This window comes from Sus scrofa, chromosome 6, assembly GCF_000003025.6.
Source record: "Sus scrofa isolate TJ Tabasco breed Duroc chromosome 6, Sscrofa11.1, whole genome shotgun sequence".
Classification (NCBI taxonomy): Eukaryota; Metazoa; Chordata; class Mammalia; order Artiodactyla; family Suidae; genus Sus; species Sus scrofa.
Genome location: NC_010448.4, coordinates 164,937,116 through 164,953,037, shown reverse-complemented (window position 1 = coordinate 164,953,037; position 15,922 = coordinate 164,937,116). Strand labels below are relative to the sequence as shown.

The 15,922-nt window shown below is 61.2% G+C and overlaps 1 protein-coding gene and 1 long non-coding RNA gene across 2 annotated transcripts; both read right to left on the bottom strand.

Annotated features, from left to right (window-relative positions):
- LOC110261236 lies at window positions 841–8,413 on the bottom strand. Its single transcript, XR_002345221.1, has 3 exons — window positions 8,309–8,413; window positions 7,151–7,317; window positions 841–953 (listed from the first exon to the last, which is right to left on the bottom strand). It is a non-coding gene; the product is annotated as an uncharacterized LOC110261236 (long non-coding RNA).
- On the bottom strand, window positions 10,159–14,091 carry KNCN (kinocilin). The gene is made up of 4 exons (XM_021097845.1): window positions 13,500–14,091; window positions 12,408–12,480; window positions 11,687–11,760; window positions 10,159–10,957 (listed from the first exon to the last, which is right to left on the bottom strand). Exons 1-4 carry the CDS (start codon window positions 13,648–13,650, stop codon window positions 10,878–10,880), a joined length of 378 nt encoding a protein of 125 aa, XP_020953504.1. The 5' UTR covers window positions 13,651–14,091; the 3' UTR covers window positions 10,159–10,877.

Here is a 15,922-nt window from a genome sequence, read left to right as displayed (position 1 = left end):
GCGGGAAGGATGGAGTGTGCCCAGCCCAGCTTCCCTTGGCCCTCAGCCCCGCTCCCAGTGCCCAATGCCGTGGGTGGCAGGGAGGAAAGGTCCAGCAGCCCAGTTCCCTGCCGACCGGGGAGGGAGGCGAAGGAGGGCCCCGCAGACGCCGCCCGAAGGGGCCAAGGCGCTGCTCCCTCCGCAGGAGTTCCAGGGATGGGACGGAGGGGACTACTTGTGCCCAGCACCGGCCCAGCATGAAAACTGGCTTTTTCTTGGCTTTTTCTCCTTCTGTCCGAGGGACCTGGGACAAGGGCGTCGGGGCCAGGGACCCGGGCCGCTAGGGGGCGGCGCGCTCCCGGGGCAGGTCGAGCTGGACGCCGTCGGCGCGCGGCGCGGCACCAGCTGCGGGCGCCGGGGCCTCCAGGGCGAAGGGGCCGGGGCCGGGGCCGGGGCTGGAGCGGCCGGACGACGCGGCCGAGGCGGCGGGGCTGAGCTGCACGGCCGTGGTGTCCTGCGCCGTGCGCTCGCTGCTCTCCATCTCCAGCGCCACCCGCCCGCCGCCGCCGCCACCGCCCCGGCCGGGCCCCGCGGCGGCCGCCGAGTGCGAACCGGGCGCGGGCCCGCGGCGGCTGCACACGCAGCAGGTCGCGAAGAAGCCGAGCGCCAGCGCCAGCAGCGCCGGCCCCACGACGAGCGGCGCGTTGTGCCCGGGCACGAAGGAGGCGAAGGCGCCCACCAGCGTCACGTTCACGCCCGCCAGCAGCACGCACAGGCCGCAGGCGCAGAGCAGCGCCGGCGACGGCGGCCGGGGCAGCCGTGGCTGAGCGCGGCGGCCCGCGGGCGCCCGGGCCGGGGGACCCTGGCGCTTCTCCGGGGGCGGCATCGGCCTGCGGATTCCGGGCACTCACCAAGCTCCCTCCTGCCGCTGGCCCTGGCCAGCCCACATGTCAGGGGCTCCGCTCACCGTCGAACTGCGGGCACAGAGCAAGGGAGAGGTCAGGAGGGCATCTGGGCTGCCCGCTCGCTCCCCTCGCGGTTCGGTGGCCAGGTTCCGCGCCTGCGAGTGTAAAGCTCACACCAGGTCATCTCGGCCAGGCCCCGGCCCCGGGCCCCTGGGAAGCAACCGCCCGCCCCGCGTGGGATGAATCCTTCCCCACTGGGTCCCTGGAGTTCCTCGTGGCTGGTCTTGTCATCCTCCCTCCCTCCTCCTCCAGACAGGCAGGCCCTCCACCGCCTCTCCTCCAGGAGGCCTTCTTTAGTTGAGTGAGTCAATAGCGGTACAGGGCCCGGCAGTGCCTAGGTGCCCCTTGAATAAAAATCATTATCCGTCCTAATCAGAGGGCAGGTGGCAGCTCTTGGGATTCAGGGGTGTTCCTCCCCTGAGCCGTAGAGGCCCTGGAAATCATCCCGTCTATAGCCCTAGCTGGTCCAGAAGCAGAGCCTGAAACTCAGATCTAACGTTTCACCCAGTATCCGGGACCAGGACGTCATGACCCGTTGCTGGGCCTGGGCACCCCCCCCCCCAGGCTCTGGTTGGCGTAGCAATGACGTTAACTTTCCCAAATATCATGTGAGGCCTGGAGCGAGTGACCCTGTGAGAGTGAGGAGCCCCTGAGGTTTTAGATGGTCAGTGAGAAGGGACAGTCCCTGCATGGGTGAGGGCCGAGCAGACCCAGGGTCCTGAGTCCTTCCTAGAGGGCATTCTAGTAGATTCCAATCCCAACCCCCCCAGGAGTCTACCGTTGAGCCTGGACTCAAAAGCCCAATCCCTGGGTATCAGGATCCCCTTTCTAGGATGTTCTTGTATTGACTGTGGGATCCATCGCTGGATTCGAGAATTCTGGAAATGCACACAGAAGCCAAGGTAATGTAATCAGAGTCTGGGGAATTTAAGACATCTACTTGAGAATTCTGTTTTAGAACATGAAATCACAGATATAAAGGCCCTCAAAGGATGAGGTTATATCCTGGCACTGTATTTAACAAAGTATAGAAAAGGGCTCTGAGTTGGAAGGGGAGGGGCATAATCAGATGGTACCGCTGGTTGGCACAGAGCAGGCTGATGAGTAATAGAACACGACCTGGACAGGCGGCCTAATTCTCTGTGCTTCAGTGTTAACACCTGTAATGCCGCTAATAAGAGAACCCACCTGATAGTGTGGTGATAACTAAATGCTTTAAGCTACATCAAGTGCTTAGAACAGTGCAGGGCATAGTGAGGATTCAGTGTTACCCATGTCACCATGGTGGTGCCTGAGAGACCAGGGGCTCTAAGGTCTCAGATCTGGGGGTCAGTCCTGTCAAGTGGGAGGGCCTCAGAGACAGACCCTGAATTTTCCTTCCTGACTCCAAGCGGAGCGGGAGAGAATCTGATGATGGGTGTGTGAAAATGAGGACTGGTGCCAGGGAAGGGCAGCTGGGGTCCTCGCCCTGGACAGGTCTGGCCCAAGCAGGTCGGAGGGCCTGGGGGCCACCTGGGGGCCCGCCCAATCTGGAAACTCCAGGGCTCCCTCCCCTGGCAGCATGGAGAGAGGTGGTCCTTCTCTAGGGCCTCCAGCCAGAAGCTGACACGTTACGCTGGCAGGAATTCTGAAATCCCCAGATCCTGGCAAAGAAAGCACGTGTTGACCCTGGAGGGCATCTACACGCCACAGATTCCTCAGGAAGCTCCATATATGCAGGAACCATCTGCTCCCTGTAATCTGCAGCTGTTGGTTCTGCCAGGCAGCAATATCCACCATCACCACTGAAGGGCTACAGCTATTTACAGCTTGCAAAGCACCTTCATATCCACGATATCACTGAAGATTACACCTGCTTGATACTTATTATTATTTTTATTATTATTGTCTTTTTGCCTTTTCTAGGGCTGCTCCCACGGCATATGGAGGGTCCCAGGCTAGGGGTCTAATGGGAGCTGCAGCCGCCAGCCTACACCACAACCACAGCAACGCTGCATCTGAGCTGTGTCTGTGATTTACACCACAGCTCACGGCAATGCTGGATCCTTAACCCACCGAGCGAGGCCAGGGATCGAACCCAAAACCTCCGGGTTCCTAGTCGGGTTCATTAACCACTAGCCACGACGGGAACTCCAAACAGGGTGTGTTTTGTGTGTCTTAAGGAGGGTAAACTCATTTTGCTCCTTCCTTGGCTTAGCACACTCAGGTCACCTAAAGCAAATACCTGCCCGAAAGGCTGAGTTTCCAGGGGCTAATTGGCGACGAATGATGCTTATCTGGCTGACTGGGGAAATTGGGGAACTCCCAGAGTCTTCACCCCAGGCAGAGAATGGGCTAAGGGCAGATGCGCTTTTTCCTGAAGCTGCCTGCACCCTGGTCCATTGGGATCTGGGGCTCGCAGCGGGGAGGCGTTGAGGGCGTTGGGCGGTTGCACTTGCGACTACGCTGCCCTTCTCATCGGGTGGCCTGTGGCCCTGCAGCCGGGGCTGTTGGATGCTGTTTTGTCATGGGTGCTCTGGCTTGCTCTGCTGTGGGGATCACTGGGGCTCTTCCCAAATCACTCCCCCCCTCCTCTGCACACGAGCTATGACTGCACTTCCTGGCCCATTTGTGATGGGGTGGGGCTCTGTGACTGGTTCTGGCCCATGAATTGTGACATCTCTCACTTCTGGGGTGGCCCAGTTCATTTCAGAAGCAGGGCCCTCCTCTGCGTTGGCGCGACTGCGGTCCCCTTCGAGCGCTTTCTGCCTCCTCCGGTCCAGTCCTCAAGCCCACTGCCTCAGCAGGAGGGCGGCCATGGCTCTGGATCTTGGCTTTGAGGATGGGAGAGCCTTCTTCCCAGGGAGCACCCAAGCGGCCGAGCCTGTAGAGATCCACCTTGGTTGGTTCCTTCGTCTACGCCTGGGGGACACGGGGGCCTGGAGGGAGTCTGCGGCCGAACCAGACCAGAGCCTGGCCTTTTCCCACACAGCCAGGGCTCTGACCGCGGCCATGTGGCTGCGCGTGACCCTGGTCCAGCAGCGGGCGTCTCCCCTGCCCTGCCTCGGCCGGGGGGGCCTCGTGGACCCCATGTGGGAGTCAGGACCATAAACAGCTCGAAGCAGAGGCTCTAGACGCGAGGGGCCGGGCCTCAGAGGACTCGGGTTCTTTGCCTTTGGTCTGGCTGGGCAACGCGGGAAGGCCAGGCCACCCTCTGGGCCTCGGTTGTCCGAATGTGAAGGAAGGGTTTAACCAGGTTATTACCTCTGAATCTGGCATCCTGCTGCCAGTGGATGGTGGACGTGGCCGCGGAAACTTACTCAGAAGTCACTGCCCATTTGTCGGAAGATCTCCACAAGAAGGTACATTTAACTGTAAGACGGCTGTTCTTTGCTCTGGGCCAGGATTAAGCCATTTCCCCCACGACCTGCCTGGGGGTGGGGGTGTTCTGATTTGGGGGGAGGGGCACTCACCCTGGACAGCTAAGCACCTTCCCCGCGCTAGCCCGTTTACTCCTGAGTACGGCCTCCTTGCAATCCTCAGCCTGGTTCACAGTGAGAGCCCGAGGCTGGGGAGGGGAAGCACCTGCCCTGTTGCCATTAGATTGAAAAAGCCATGCTCTTTCTGTTACACCTGCATTCCCGCTGACGGGCAGCTGTAGAGATGTTCGATCATTTTCAAAACTAGTCATTGATGGCGACGGTCCGGCGGAACATCCACAAGCTTGGGGCCCAGGGAGGGAGGTCCCCAGTAGGGGGATGCAGAGCTCCTAGGGCGGGGGTCTCATCTGAAGCTCCTTCAGGTCAGCCTGCTCCCCCACCCCCACCCCAGGCCCTTCATCTGAGATGTCTTGTTCTAGAGCAGCTGCTTGACCAGGGCAGCTGCCAGGCCTCCTGGCCCCAGGTTCCTGCTCCAAGGGCCCAGGAGCCTCTGGGTGAGAGGGCTGGGGCTTCGGTCCAAGCGTCAGGCACTGGTCCCAGGTCCCTGTCCTCCACGTGAGATTGAGTCCTTCACTTGCTCAGTCTGAGCTCTTTACCCCTCACGGAAGAGCCCCCTGCTTCCCTAGCCTTAGCCCTGCTCTTCCCCTTGGGGCGGGGGAGTCTGGGCCAGCCCCCTCCTCAGGGAACCTCCCACGTCACCATTGCTCATTGCCGGCTTACTCACCAGCCTGGGGGGAGCACTCAGCTCCTGCCAACCGGCTTCCGCCTGCTGGGAGCTCCCAAAGCTGCCACCCCCCGCCCCCAGCCAATCCCATAGCTCCCCTACCCCCGCCCAGGCAACAGGCGCGCGCACACACACGTACACACACACACTCTCTCTCTCTCTATTCCCCAGGCTGGAAACAAGAGAATGAAGTCTGGCGCGGTGGCTTCCCAGCTCCTGTGTCTGACACCTGTAGCCCGACAATCGTCATCCCTGAGTGCATGTACACACACACACACACACACACACACCACACACACACACATCACACGTGTACACTCAGTGACCAGACATACCCAGAAGCACCAGCACAGATGCATTACACACCGAGAGTTGCAGACACAGGCCCACACTCTCGGCTGCCTGCCAGTCTGGTCGAAAGAAGCTGCTGCCCAGCAGAGGTACCTCTGGAGGCTTCTCTTTGGCTGGGAGCTTTGGGACACCACTCTTTCTCCTCCAGCCCAAGTCCCCTGAGGGACTTCAGCATCCTTTGCACAATGGCCCCTCTCTGGGCCTGCTTAGTTCCTTGGCGTCTCATCGCCAATGCCCAAGTCCTCTGTGCCACACCAGCTACCCTCCCCCTCATCACACCAAGGACCTCGTCACCCTTGTCATCACGCTGAACCATTCCACCTCCAAAAAACCCAGACAGCTGACTCTGGACTAGACCCCTTTGCTACCACTCTGGAAGCACTTGCTCGGCACCTGCTATGTGCCAAACGCTGTTTTAAGCTCTTTATATTATTAACCCATTTAAGCCTGTGGCCACACTGTAGATAGATGCTATTGCCATTTCTGATGTTGGACGGGGACACAGAGGCTGGGAGATGTTGAGTCACTTGCCTGAGGTCACAGACATGGAGATAGCATGTGGCAGAGTTGGGATTCAAATCTAGGCTGTGTGTTTTCTTCTTCTTCTTCTTTTTTTTTTTTTTTTGTCTTCTTAGGGCCGCACCCACAGTATACAGAAGTTCTCTGGGTAGGGGCCCAATCAAAGCTGCAGCTGCTGGCCTACACCACAGCCACAGCAACGCCAGATCCAAGCCGAGTCTGTGACCTACACCCCAGCTCACAGCAACGCCAGATCCCTGACCCACCGAGCGAGGCCAGGGATTGAACGCGGATACTAGTTGGCTTTGTTACCACTGAGCCACAACGGGAACTCCTAGGCTGCGTGTCTTCTAAATCTGTGCTCTTCACCTCGACTCCACAGCCTTTTGCTGTTACTGTGCTCTGATCTGATCCTGGAACCCTCTTTCCAGGATTTCTCCACAAAGCCTCAGCTGCTTTCTGGGTCCACCCGAGAACAAGAAGATCACCAGCTGGGCAGCACGGGCCCTCCATGCATCTCTGGTGTGACTCGGGACCTCAAGTCTCCATGGGAACCTCCCTCTTCCTAGTCGGAGCTCATCGCCACAGCTCTTCCTGGAGGCACTTAAGCCTCTCCCTCTTAAAACCAAACCAACCCCCTCTCCCCCGACGTCTGCCTCCAGTTAGCCTCCTCCCCTTCTCGAGAGCACTGGCTACATCCCTACGTTACCGTCTTCTCAAAGGCCAGGCCAGTCCCATCTGGCTTCTGCGCCACTGTGCTCCCACTCTGCTCACTCCAAGGCCACCAGCTGCCTCGTCGTTGCTGGGTGCAGTGAAGACTTAGCTAACGTGACTTCTCCACAGCTTTGGCTCCCTGATCCCTCCTCCCTGGAAACATTCTCTGCCTCTTGGAAACAGGCTCCACAAACTTCATCTTCTCCCACAAAGCGAGACTCCCAGACGGAAACCCGGGCTTCATCCTTGCTCCCTCGCCTGCCTTTCGCAGGCTGGCCTCCATGCATGTCCAATCTAACCCATCACAAGCCCTGCAGCTTCTTCCCTTCAGGCGTCTCTAGAACGCATCCCTTCCTCTCTAGTCTTGCTGCTGACCCCTCCATCTCTGCCGACTGAACGCCCCCCGCCCCCCAGGCTCTCCCGGCCCTGGCTCCTTCCAGGCCGCCCTCTTGATTTTGCTGGAGTCGAGCTGAACTCACCAGGTGTGATCGGGGACCATGCTGCTCCGGTTGCCTTTGCCTGCATCAGGCCAAGTCCAGCTTAACGGGCAGAGTACAGCTGAGACGTCACTGCCTTGGGGAAGCCTTCCTTTTGCCTCGGTGATAGGTAACTTCTGCGTCCAGCTCTGCATCCCCCACTGGTCCACCTTGAGGACAGGGATTGCATCCACCTTGTTTGCTGCCACCTCCCCGCTGGAGTGCCCAGGTCTCCCGGGGAGCGCAGGGAGTACTGGTTAAACCAAGGGTTAAGGTCAGAGGGGCCACCGTCTCCTGCCTTCCTCCGTCTCTCGGTTTTGAAATTGCTCCGTGCCCATGTCTTTGATTCTCTTCTCACTGGGGGCTTTGGGAGGGCGTGGGGGCCAGAGGACAGATTCACCCTGAGTTAAAGGGGCAGGGAGGGAGCAGGGTCGAGCAGAGGGGCCCAAGGCATGCTCTGTGTCCTGCTCCTGTCACCCTCCCTTTCTTCAGAGAACCATGCGGAAAAACTGCAGGTCCCTGACCTCTTGTCTGGGCACGGCTCCCTGGGTTAGGGCTGGTGGGAGTATCTCCCCCAATCCCAAAGCTCCCCTCCCCATCCGTTCCCCTCTTGCTTCACCCCCTTGCTCTCCTTCAGCCTCCCCCCCCCCCCGCCCCCGCGTGTACTTGCACGTGCCGAAGCCGGTCCAGTGGACACCTCTCTGCAGGTCCTGCTCCCGATAGCGCCCAGGGGAGGAAGGATCCCTAGAGAGCAGGGCAGCCAGAGGGTGCCAACTTGGGGGTGCTGGGTGGGGCGGCGGCTGGTCCCCCTCACTTACCTGGCTGGCTGCTTGCAGATCCCCGGCTCGGCGGGGGGGCGGGAGCGCCGGGGAGCAGTCCCCAGGGACCAAGGAGGGGCGGGGCGGCGGCGCTGCGCGGGCCGGGGGCGCCCCTCTCCGCGTCGCTGAGGCCGCTCGGCTCGCTTTGACCCCGGGCAGGCAGGCGGAGCAGCCTTCCCACCAAGTCCCCTCTCCTGTCTGGCTCTGCTCCGCGCCGCTTCTCCCCTCCCCGCCTCTGGGTTTCGAGCTTTTCAAGCCCCTGGCGATGACCTCCCAGCCGCCCACGCCCCCACGCTCTGCGGTCTGGACCTGGCGAGTCGGGGATGGGTACATTGCCACTCACTCTAGAGCAAGGGGTATAGGTCCCAGGGCTGTGCCTTCAGTCTCGGTTGGATTCCCCACCCTCCCGGGGTGGGGGTGGAGCTGTGGGGCAGGCAGATTCTTCCAGGGATGGGGCTTCTTTTCAGCACCCTTTCTCCAATCACGCTCCACCAGTCCTGCACCCTAGAAAGAGGTGTGGCCTCGAGCCCTTTAGACAGCTCCGGGGGGGATTTGGTGGGATTTGTAAGGGTTTCTTTGGGGGTGGGGCGTTGGGAGGTGTGCTGGGCCCTGGCCCACCTCCAGGCTGGACTGCATTGAAAGGACTGGGTGGGAGCCTGAGGGCTGACTTTCCAGGACGCCGGAGACTCTGTTCAGCTGGAGAAGCCTCTCCAACACCCCACCTCATTCATTCACCTGCCCATCGTAAACCCTCCCTGATGTGAAGGGTGTGTCAGGCAGCCTGCGTCCTCACAGTGGCCTGGAAGGACCACCCATCTTCCATCTGCAGGTGGAGAAACTGAGGCCGAGGCTTCACAGCCTCTTGCCCAGCTCCTGCCCCCCAAGGGGGGGAGACAGAACCAGGATGTGTCTTATCCCCAGACTCCAGCGCCAGCCTGCTCGGTCCTCCAGGTTGGCCCTGTGGGGAAGTGACTTCCAGGGGGCCGCCTGGACCAAGCACTCCCCCGTTTTATGTTCTCAGCACCCAGCCCGAAGCTGGCCAGGCACAGCCACAGCTGAGGTCAGAATAAGGCTACTGGGAGTTCCCTGATGGTGCAGCAGTTTATGGATCTGGAATTGCCTCTGCTGTGGCTCAGGTTGCTGCTGTGGCCTGATTTTGATCCCTGGCCCATGAATTTCCACATGTCAAGGGTGTAGCCAAAAATAGAGAAAGAGAAAAAGAACAGGGCTCTCGGACAGAACTGATTTCGTTCTGATTTCATTTATTGAACAGATTGCTGGAAGAGCGGGGTCCAATGACCTGTCCTGGTCCCCCCACCCTCATGCTGAATGGAGGGTGCTGAACCTGCTCAGAGGGGAGAGGGCACTTCGCCCTAACACTGCCCACCCCACCACCCCTGCCTGCGTGGCCCAACCTCACCTTCTTCCAAACCATGGATGGGGAGAAGGCCTGTGTCTCCACACGGCTGCTCCTGTGACGGGGCGGATGGAGAGGGGCTCGGGGGTAGATAGAGGGGGCAGGAGGTATGTGGACACTCACCTGGACTGGGAGAAAGGAGGTCTCCCATGGCAGGGGAGAGCGAGGAAACAAGCCCAGGCTTTGAGCCCCGACTCAGTTCTTCCCCAAAGGACATAACGCTGGCCTTGTCATGACTCAGTCCTTAAGTTATTCCAATCTGATCCCCCAAACTGCTCTGCGTCTGATCCTGCCAGGCACCCAGATACCATAGTCCCGCCCCTGGGAGGTAGTGGCCGGGAAGGGTTGGTGGTGGGTGAGGGAGGACCGCAATCCGCAATCCCCGAGGCTCAGGCGCCGCCGCCACCTCCACTTCCTCCCTCCCCACCGCTCCCCCAGGCATCTCTTTGGGACGCTGCCTGTGGGGACTGGAGATGCACGCCAGGAAAGGTTCCCTTACTGATCTAGGAAACTGACCGCAGTTATTGTTTTTTAGGGCCACACCCAAGGCCTATGGAGGTTCCCAGGCTAGGGGCCGAATCAGAGCTACAGCTGCCAGCCTACATCACAGCCGCAGCAATGCAGGATCCGAGCCTCGCCTGCGAACTACACCCCAGCTCAAGGCAACCCAGATCCTTAACCCACTGAGCAAGGCCAGGGATCGAACCCGCAACCTCATGGTTCCTAGTCAGATTCATTTCTGCTGCGCCACGACGGGAACTCCCAGAGTTATTGTTGATGATGCTGATGATGTTGAGAGGAAGAAGGGGCAGGGAGCAGGAGGGAAGGAAACGCAAGGTGGACGACGCTGACTTCCCTTGGGCTGGAGGAGCCAAGGTCTCCCCGCCCTACCAGCATTGGTGAAATTGATTTTCTTCAAGGAGGGCGGTCCCGCTCTGGTCAGGGAGTTGCCTCACCTGTGCTCCTGTCGAGGCAGTGACCTTGTTTTTCTAGGCTACGTCCCTGTCTGCTCCCCTGCTGCTTAGGCCATCCCTGAGGACTTGCCCAGAGCTTTTGATGTTCAGAAGAGCCTGGTCCAGCCCCTCTGTCCAGCCGGCGAGCACTTGAAGCCCAAGCCAGGCTGTGGGGCTGAGGGGGTTCAGACCCCAGGTGTGGTTCTCGGCAGCCCGTGGTTCACTTCCCTGGTGAGGCTGGAGCAAGGGACTAGGGTATCATTGGGCCCCAAATTCCAGAGAATCCTGTCAGCAGATCAAAAAGGGAAGGAAGCTGAGCTGCAGTCCAGAGAGACAATCCAGGTCAAGAGCTTGAAACCAGAGCCACCGTGCGTCAGGCGCCGCCCAGCCACGTGGACTCCATTTCCTGTGGCCTTGGTGAGCGCAGGTCTGGCATCCCCAGGGCCTGGGCCTGGTTCAGCTCTGGTCTGGACCCGGGAGGGCTCTGAGGTTGGGGTGGCAGGTGAGAGGGCAGAGCAGGGGGCCGCTCCTCAGCTCCTGTCTCAGCCCTCCCCAGCCCCCCTGCCCCCTGGCTTCAGCTTCTCCAAGGTTCTGCTCACGGTAGACAGGCTGCTGCGGGCTCCTGTGGGAGACACCAGGATGGGGCTGGCTGAGCAGACAGATCCTAGGTCAGAGCCACCCTGAGAGACCCTGGGTCAGAGGGGGATAGGATCGGGAGGGAGGGAGGCCTGGGTGGCAGTTCCAGCCCCCTTTAAAGAGGCACAGGCGGTCAGAGTGGCCCCTGGAGAGGACAGCAGCGTGGGGTGGGTGTCGAAGGCAGGAACTGGGGCTGATGGCCTGGCTTTTGGCTCCGTCGCTTCCCACATAATCTCCCTGTGCCTCAGTTGTCCCGTGTGTAAAGCCTGCCTCGTGTGTGATCGATTGAAACAAATTCAATGCAAAGTGCTTGGGGGAGGGTCTGGAATGGGACCTTTGGCTGAGTAGGAGGCATGTCACCACTGGCAGCAGACACCTAGGCCTGGGGCCATCTTCGAAAAACTTGCTCTGAAATTTTCCAGCGTGCGGGGATGGGGGAGGAGGGCGAGCCCCCGCGTCAGGTGCCAGCTCTGAGAGCTGGATTCCCCAAGCGGGAGAGGAGCGGGAGAAACTAGCGGGCAAGGAGCCTGGGGGAGGGGAGCGCAGAGTGGTGTCCCACCCGGGAGACCCTGAGGACCAGAGAAACCCAACTCCGCTGCCTCCCTGTGGTTGGAGAAGCCCCCTCTGCCCTTCCCTCTGGGCTTCCCGGGCCCCCCCGGAGCTGCACACCCAGAGGCGAGGATGGAAGAGGAACCCTGCAGTTTCTGGTACTTACCTTCCCTATTGCCGTTGGCGCTGGATCTTCCCTCCCGCTGGTCGGGTCCTGGCTGGGGGTGGATTCTCAGGTTCCTGGGGGATGAGACCACCCCAGACCCCTTGGTTACCAAGCCGCTCTCACATCAAGTCCCGCTTTGGGAAGGGAAGTCCTTCCTGCTGTCTAATCTGTGTCCCGACAGCTGTCTTTGCTCCACTGCATTCCTTTACATCTCCCCCGTGATCTGGGCTGATCTGGGCTGATCTGGGGAGGGGAGAAGGTGGTAGAAATGGGCCCGTGAAGGAGAAGACGGCAGATTTTTAAGGAGGTGGGGGTCGTTGGGAGACCTGGGGACATAAAGCCCCATAGAACTGATGGAGAGGGGAGCGTGTGTGCGGGGAGCAGAGGTGAGATGGGGAAGTATACGAAGGTTTAGGGGAGATAGAGGGTCTTTGTGGGGGCTCAGGGATGAAGTGGGGTTATCTGGAGATCTTGGAGGCTTTGGGGGAGATGGCGAATCTATCAGGGGAGATGGGAGTTCTAGGAGCTCTGAGCTGGTTCAGGCACCTCTGTGGGGGGCTGGCACCTGCTGCAGTGCAGTCATGGCAATGCCCGCACAACACACACACAGCAACTTAAACATGCACCGCCAGGACCAGTCACACCTGTGAGCACAGACTTACACACAAAGTGTCTCACGCAGCCCTTGGCAGAGCGGTCTGCTGGGGGCCCGAGAGAGGACTCACCTATTGCGGGCAGGATGTGGTCCAGGTTGAACCGAGACCTCAGGAAGGGGTAGGCCAAGATGAGGAGCCCTGAGAAGGGGGACGCAGAGGGGTTCCATGATGGACAGGGAGCCTGTGTGGTCTGAACTGCCGAAGCTGTCTGAGAGCCCTGGGGGTGGGCTCTGGATGTGCGTGGGAGGAGCGGGAGAGGACAGGGCTGGGACCGTGGCGGTAAACATGCAGCCTGAGAGTGTGTGCTTGGGGGGAGGGGGCTCCCAACACCCAGCCCCAGGAGGGAGGGGGCAGCCGTGCCTTCGGGTGAAGGGGCTGCGGGCTGCGAAGGCCCAGGCTCCTGGTTCCGCCCTGCCCGGATGATGAGCAGGTAGGTTTCTCCTCAGCCGGCTGGAAATGGGCCCGCTGACACCCCCACCCAACTCTCCCGTGCCCCGCCCTCCCGGGAAGGCCTGGGGGGCTCCTTGGTGTGCTCCTTTCTACCCAGACCTTGGGGGTGGGGGTAGCAGAAGAGCAGGTCCTTCTCTACCCACTCCCAAGGGTCTGTGGCCCTTGGCCCGAGTTCACAGGGGCAGAGCCCACTGGCCTGTGCTTCTGGTTCTGCTCATGGGCCAGGGGGGTGGAGTCGGGGGAAGGAGGGAACCCAGCACTGCTGCAGACATGTCAGTGCAACTGGCCCAGATAGACAGATTGACAGACGCCTGGACAGACAGATGTCCTGCTGAGACAGTTGAAGAAAGAAAAGGAAACCCTTGTCTGGGCTGGATCCTGTCTTGGCTCAAGGAGGGTCCCACAGGGAGCGCTGTCCTCTTCCCCACGCCCGCCATCAACCCAGCTCCAGCGGGACCCCGCTGACCGGGGAGCCCAGGGCTGGGGACCGGCGAGCCAGAGCCGGAGTGGCCCAAGCGGAGTGGCCGCCGGCTCCCTCCTCCGCACCCCTCTCCCCAGCCTCCCTCTCCCTCCCTGGGACCCCATGGCTGCCTTGCTCACACCTCCAGCTTCCCACCTCCCCAGCCAATTCCCGTTGGCCCAGCTCTTCCCTTCCCTTCTCCTTGACCATGGCCCCTGCTCCCTCTTGGAGCCCAGCACCCGCTCACCCAGACCAGCGGCGCCAATAAAGATACCGCCCAGGGCAGCCGCAGCTTTGGACACGGAGACACCGATGATGATGCTGCCGGCCACCAGGCCGAGGGCCACGCAGGCCAGCTGCAGGCAGTGGAAGTCTCTGCTGCTGATGGGGATGTCCATGCAGGCCTACCCGGGGCTCTGCCTCCAGCCAGCGGAGCCCGTCCCCAGAAAAGCCTGGGAGGTCTCGGTCCAGTTGGTTGTCTTCTTGCTGGAGCTCTGCCTTCATGGAGGGAGTTTCTGGACAGTAAGATCCTGAGCCGGTTAGTCTTGGATGTATCTGTAACCCTACCCCACAGCTGTCTCAGGGGCCCCCGGCCCCACCTTGACCTAGGATCTCTGCCAGGTCACCCCAGCTTACTCTTCCTCTCCCAAAGGCCCCCGAAGCTGGACACCACTCTTGAGACTCCTGCCACGCTTGCCCTGGCTGCCAGTGTTCTGGAGAGCTGGGCCTATCCCATGGGGTCCTCCCCTGCCAGCCTCGTCTCGGGAGAGCTCAGCCCGGGCTCCCCTGCCCAGGACATCCTGCCCCAGCTCCCTGGAGCCTGCTCAACAGCCACCCAGCCTCAGCCTATTAAAGTTTAAAGCAATGGGGCGGGGGTGGGGGGGCGGGTCCAGGGGACAGGGCTTCCTCAGATGTAGGCAGCAGGAGGTGCTGAGTTATTCATGAGGTTGCAACGTGAGCTGCTGTGCTCAGGCCTGCTAGGGCAGTCAGCCCAGGTTCCACTCTTGGTCCTGGAGGGGCAGCCCGAGCTGGTGGCTCCACATGGGGTTCGGCAGCCAGAGATGTGAGGAGACCCCTTGGCCACATGCTCAGGACCCACTCTGCTGTGCCCTGGGTCAGAGGTGCCCCTGGGGCCTCTGCCTGGGGACTCGGAGACAGAGGCCTGGAAGGAGGCCTGGACGAGGCTCCAGAGACAGGGACACCCCCGCCCCTCCTCTGTCCCAGGATGGGGGGACGGGGAGTGTCCTTCCAAGTCCTCTCTCTGCCCCCACTGTCCCTCCCTCTCCTGCGGCCCAGCACCCTCTGGGCTCCCGGCAGGACCGAGGGGTCCTGGTGTGAGAACCATCTCAGGCAACCCTCTTCTCCTCAGGGACGTTTGCTACGCGCCCCCTTTTAATTGTCAGTGGGCTGAGGTGAGCCCTCCCAGCCTCCCGGGGACCCCTGGCTGGGGGACTGGCAGGGAAGAGGAGTGGTGGGGGCAGCGGGTGGGAGGAAGCACATGCGGGCTGGGGGCTAAGGTTGGGAAGAGGAGTTGGCAGGGCTGGGTGTTGGCAGCCAGGGTCAGGAGACTGGGACACGGCCGGTACCTCTGCCCAGCCTGACTGACCTACCTGCTGAATCCACCAAGGCAAGGCCGGGCAGCGGTAACCCAGCCAGGCCCAGCCCCGTCCCGCACTCCAGGCCCAGCCCTCATTCTAACTGCAGTCTCTGGCCCTTGATGGATCAGCGCAGTTCTCAGGGTCCCATCACCGGCCCCACTGGCCTCCCTTTGGGTCTCCCTGTCTCTGCCTCCACGACTGCCTTCTGGCCCAGCCAAGCCCAAGGTCTCCTGCCTCCACCTGCCCCCAGGGCTGCCTCCTGCCCCGGCCCTCCCCGTCTCCTCTGGGGCCCTTCTGCTGAGTGCGTGCCCGGTCCCTACCATCTGGAGAACCCTCTCCCTGTAGGTCCCTGCTTGGGCAGCTCTGACTCTGAGGAGCCATTCCTAATGGCACCTGAGTGGCCGTGTCCCCACGACCTGGCACTTGAACCTGTTCTCTGTCTCCCCTGTAGGCTGTGAGCCCCTCCCGGGCAGGTTCAAGAAGTGAGCGCCACTGAATGGCTAGAGGGGACCTGGGCTGGGCTTCTGGACATAAGGCCAGAGCTTGGGGAGGGCTTGGAGCTGCAAAGAGGAGGGCCGTGGGCGCCACGGGGCCTCTGCCTCTAAGGGGAGGCTTTCCTTGGGTGGGGTGGGGGCCTGGGAAGGCCAGGGCTTCAGCTGAGGGAAGTACTGCCAGCAAGACGGAGTGAGGCCTGGGTGGGGACAGATAGAACTCAGAAGTGTGGCGAGAGGAGGGATGAATGCCGAGCACAGATGGGCCCCAGGGCCGGGCTCCTGGTCCCCATAAGGGGAAGCCCCTGGAGGTGGGCGTCGCCAGCCACAACCACTGCTCAACAGCCCCGGTGCCTCTCGCCAGAACACGGTCTGATTATTCCTCTAATTAGGCATCAAATGACAGCCCATGTCCCTGTCACGTGGTTGACAGACACCCGCTGACTAGGTTTAGAAGGAGCCATCAAAATAATTGTCCATGAGACCACGTTCCTGAGGCGTCAGGCTTTGGGAATCTGCACGCCCTCCGCGACGCCTCCGCCCACTAAGGGGTCGCCTAACTGGCGGGCAGGGCCTGTGCC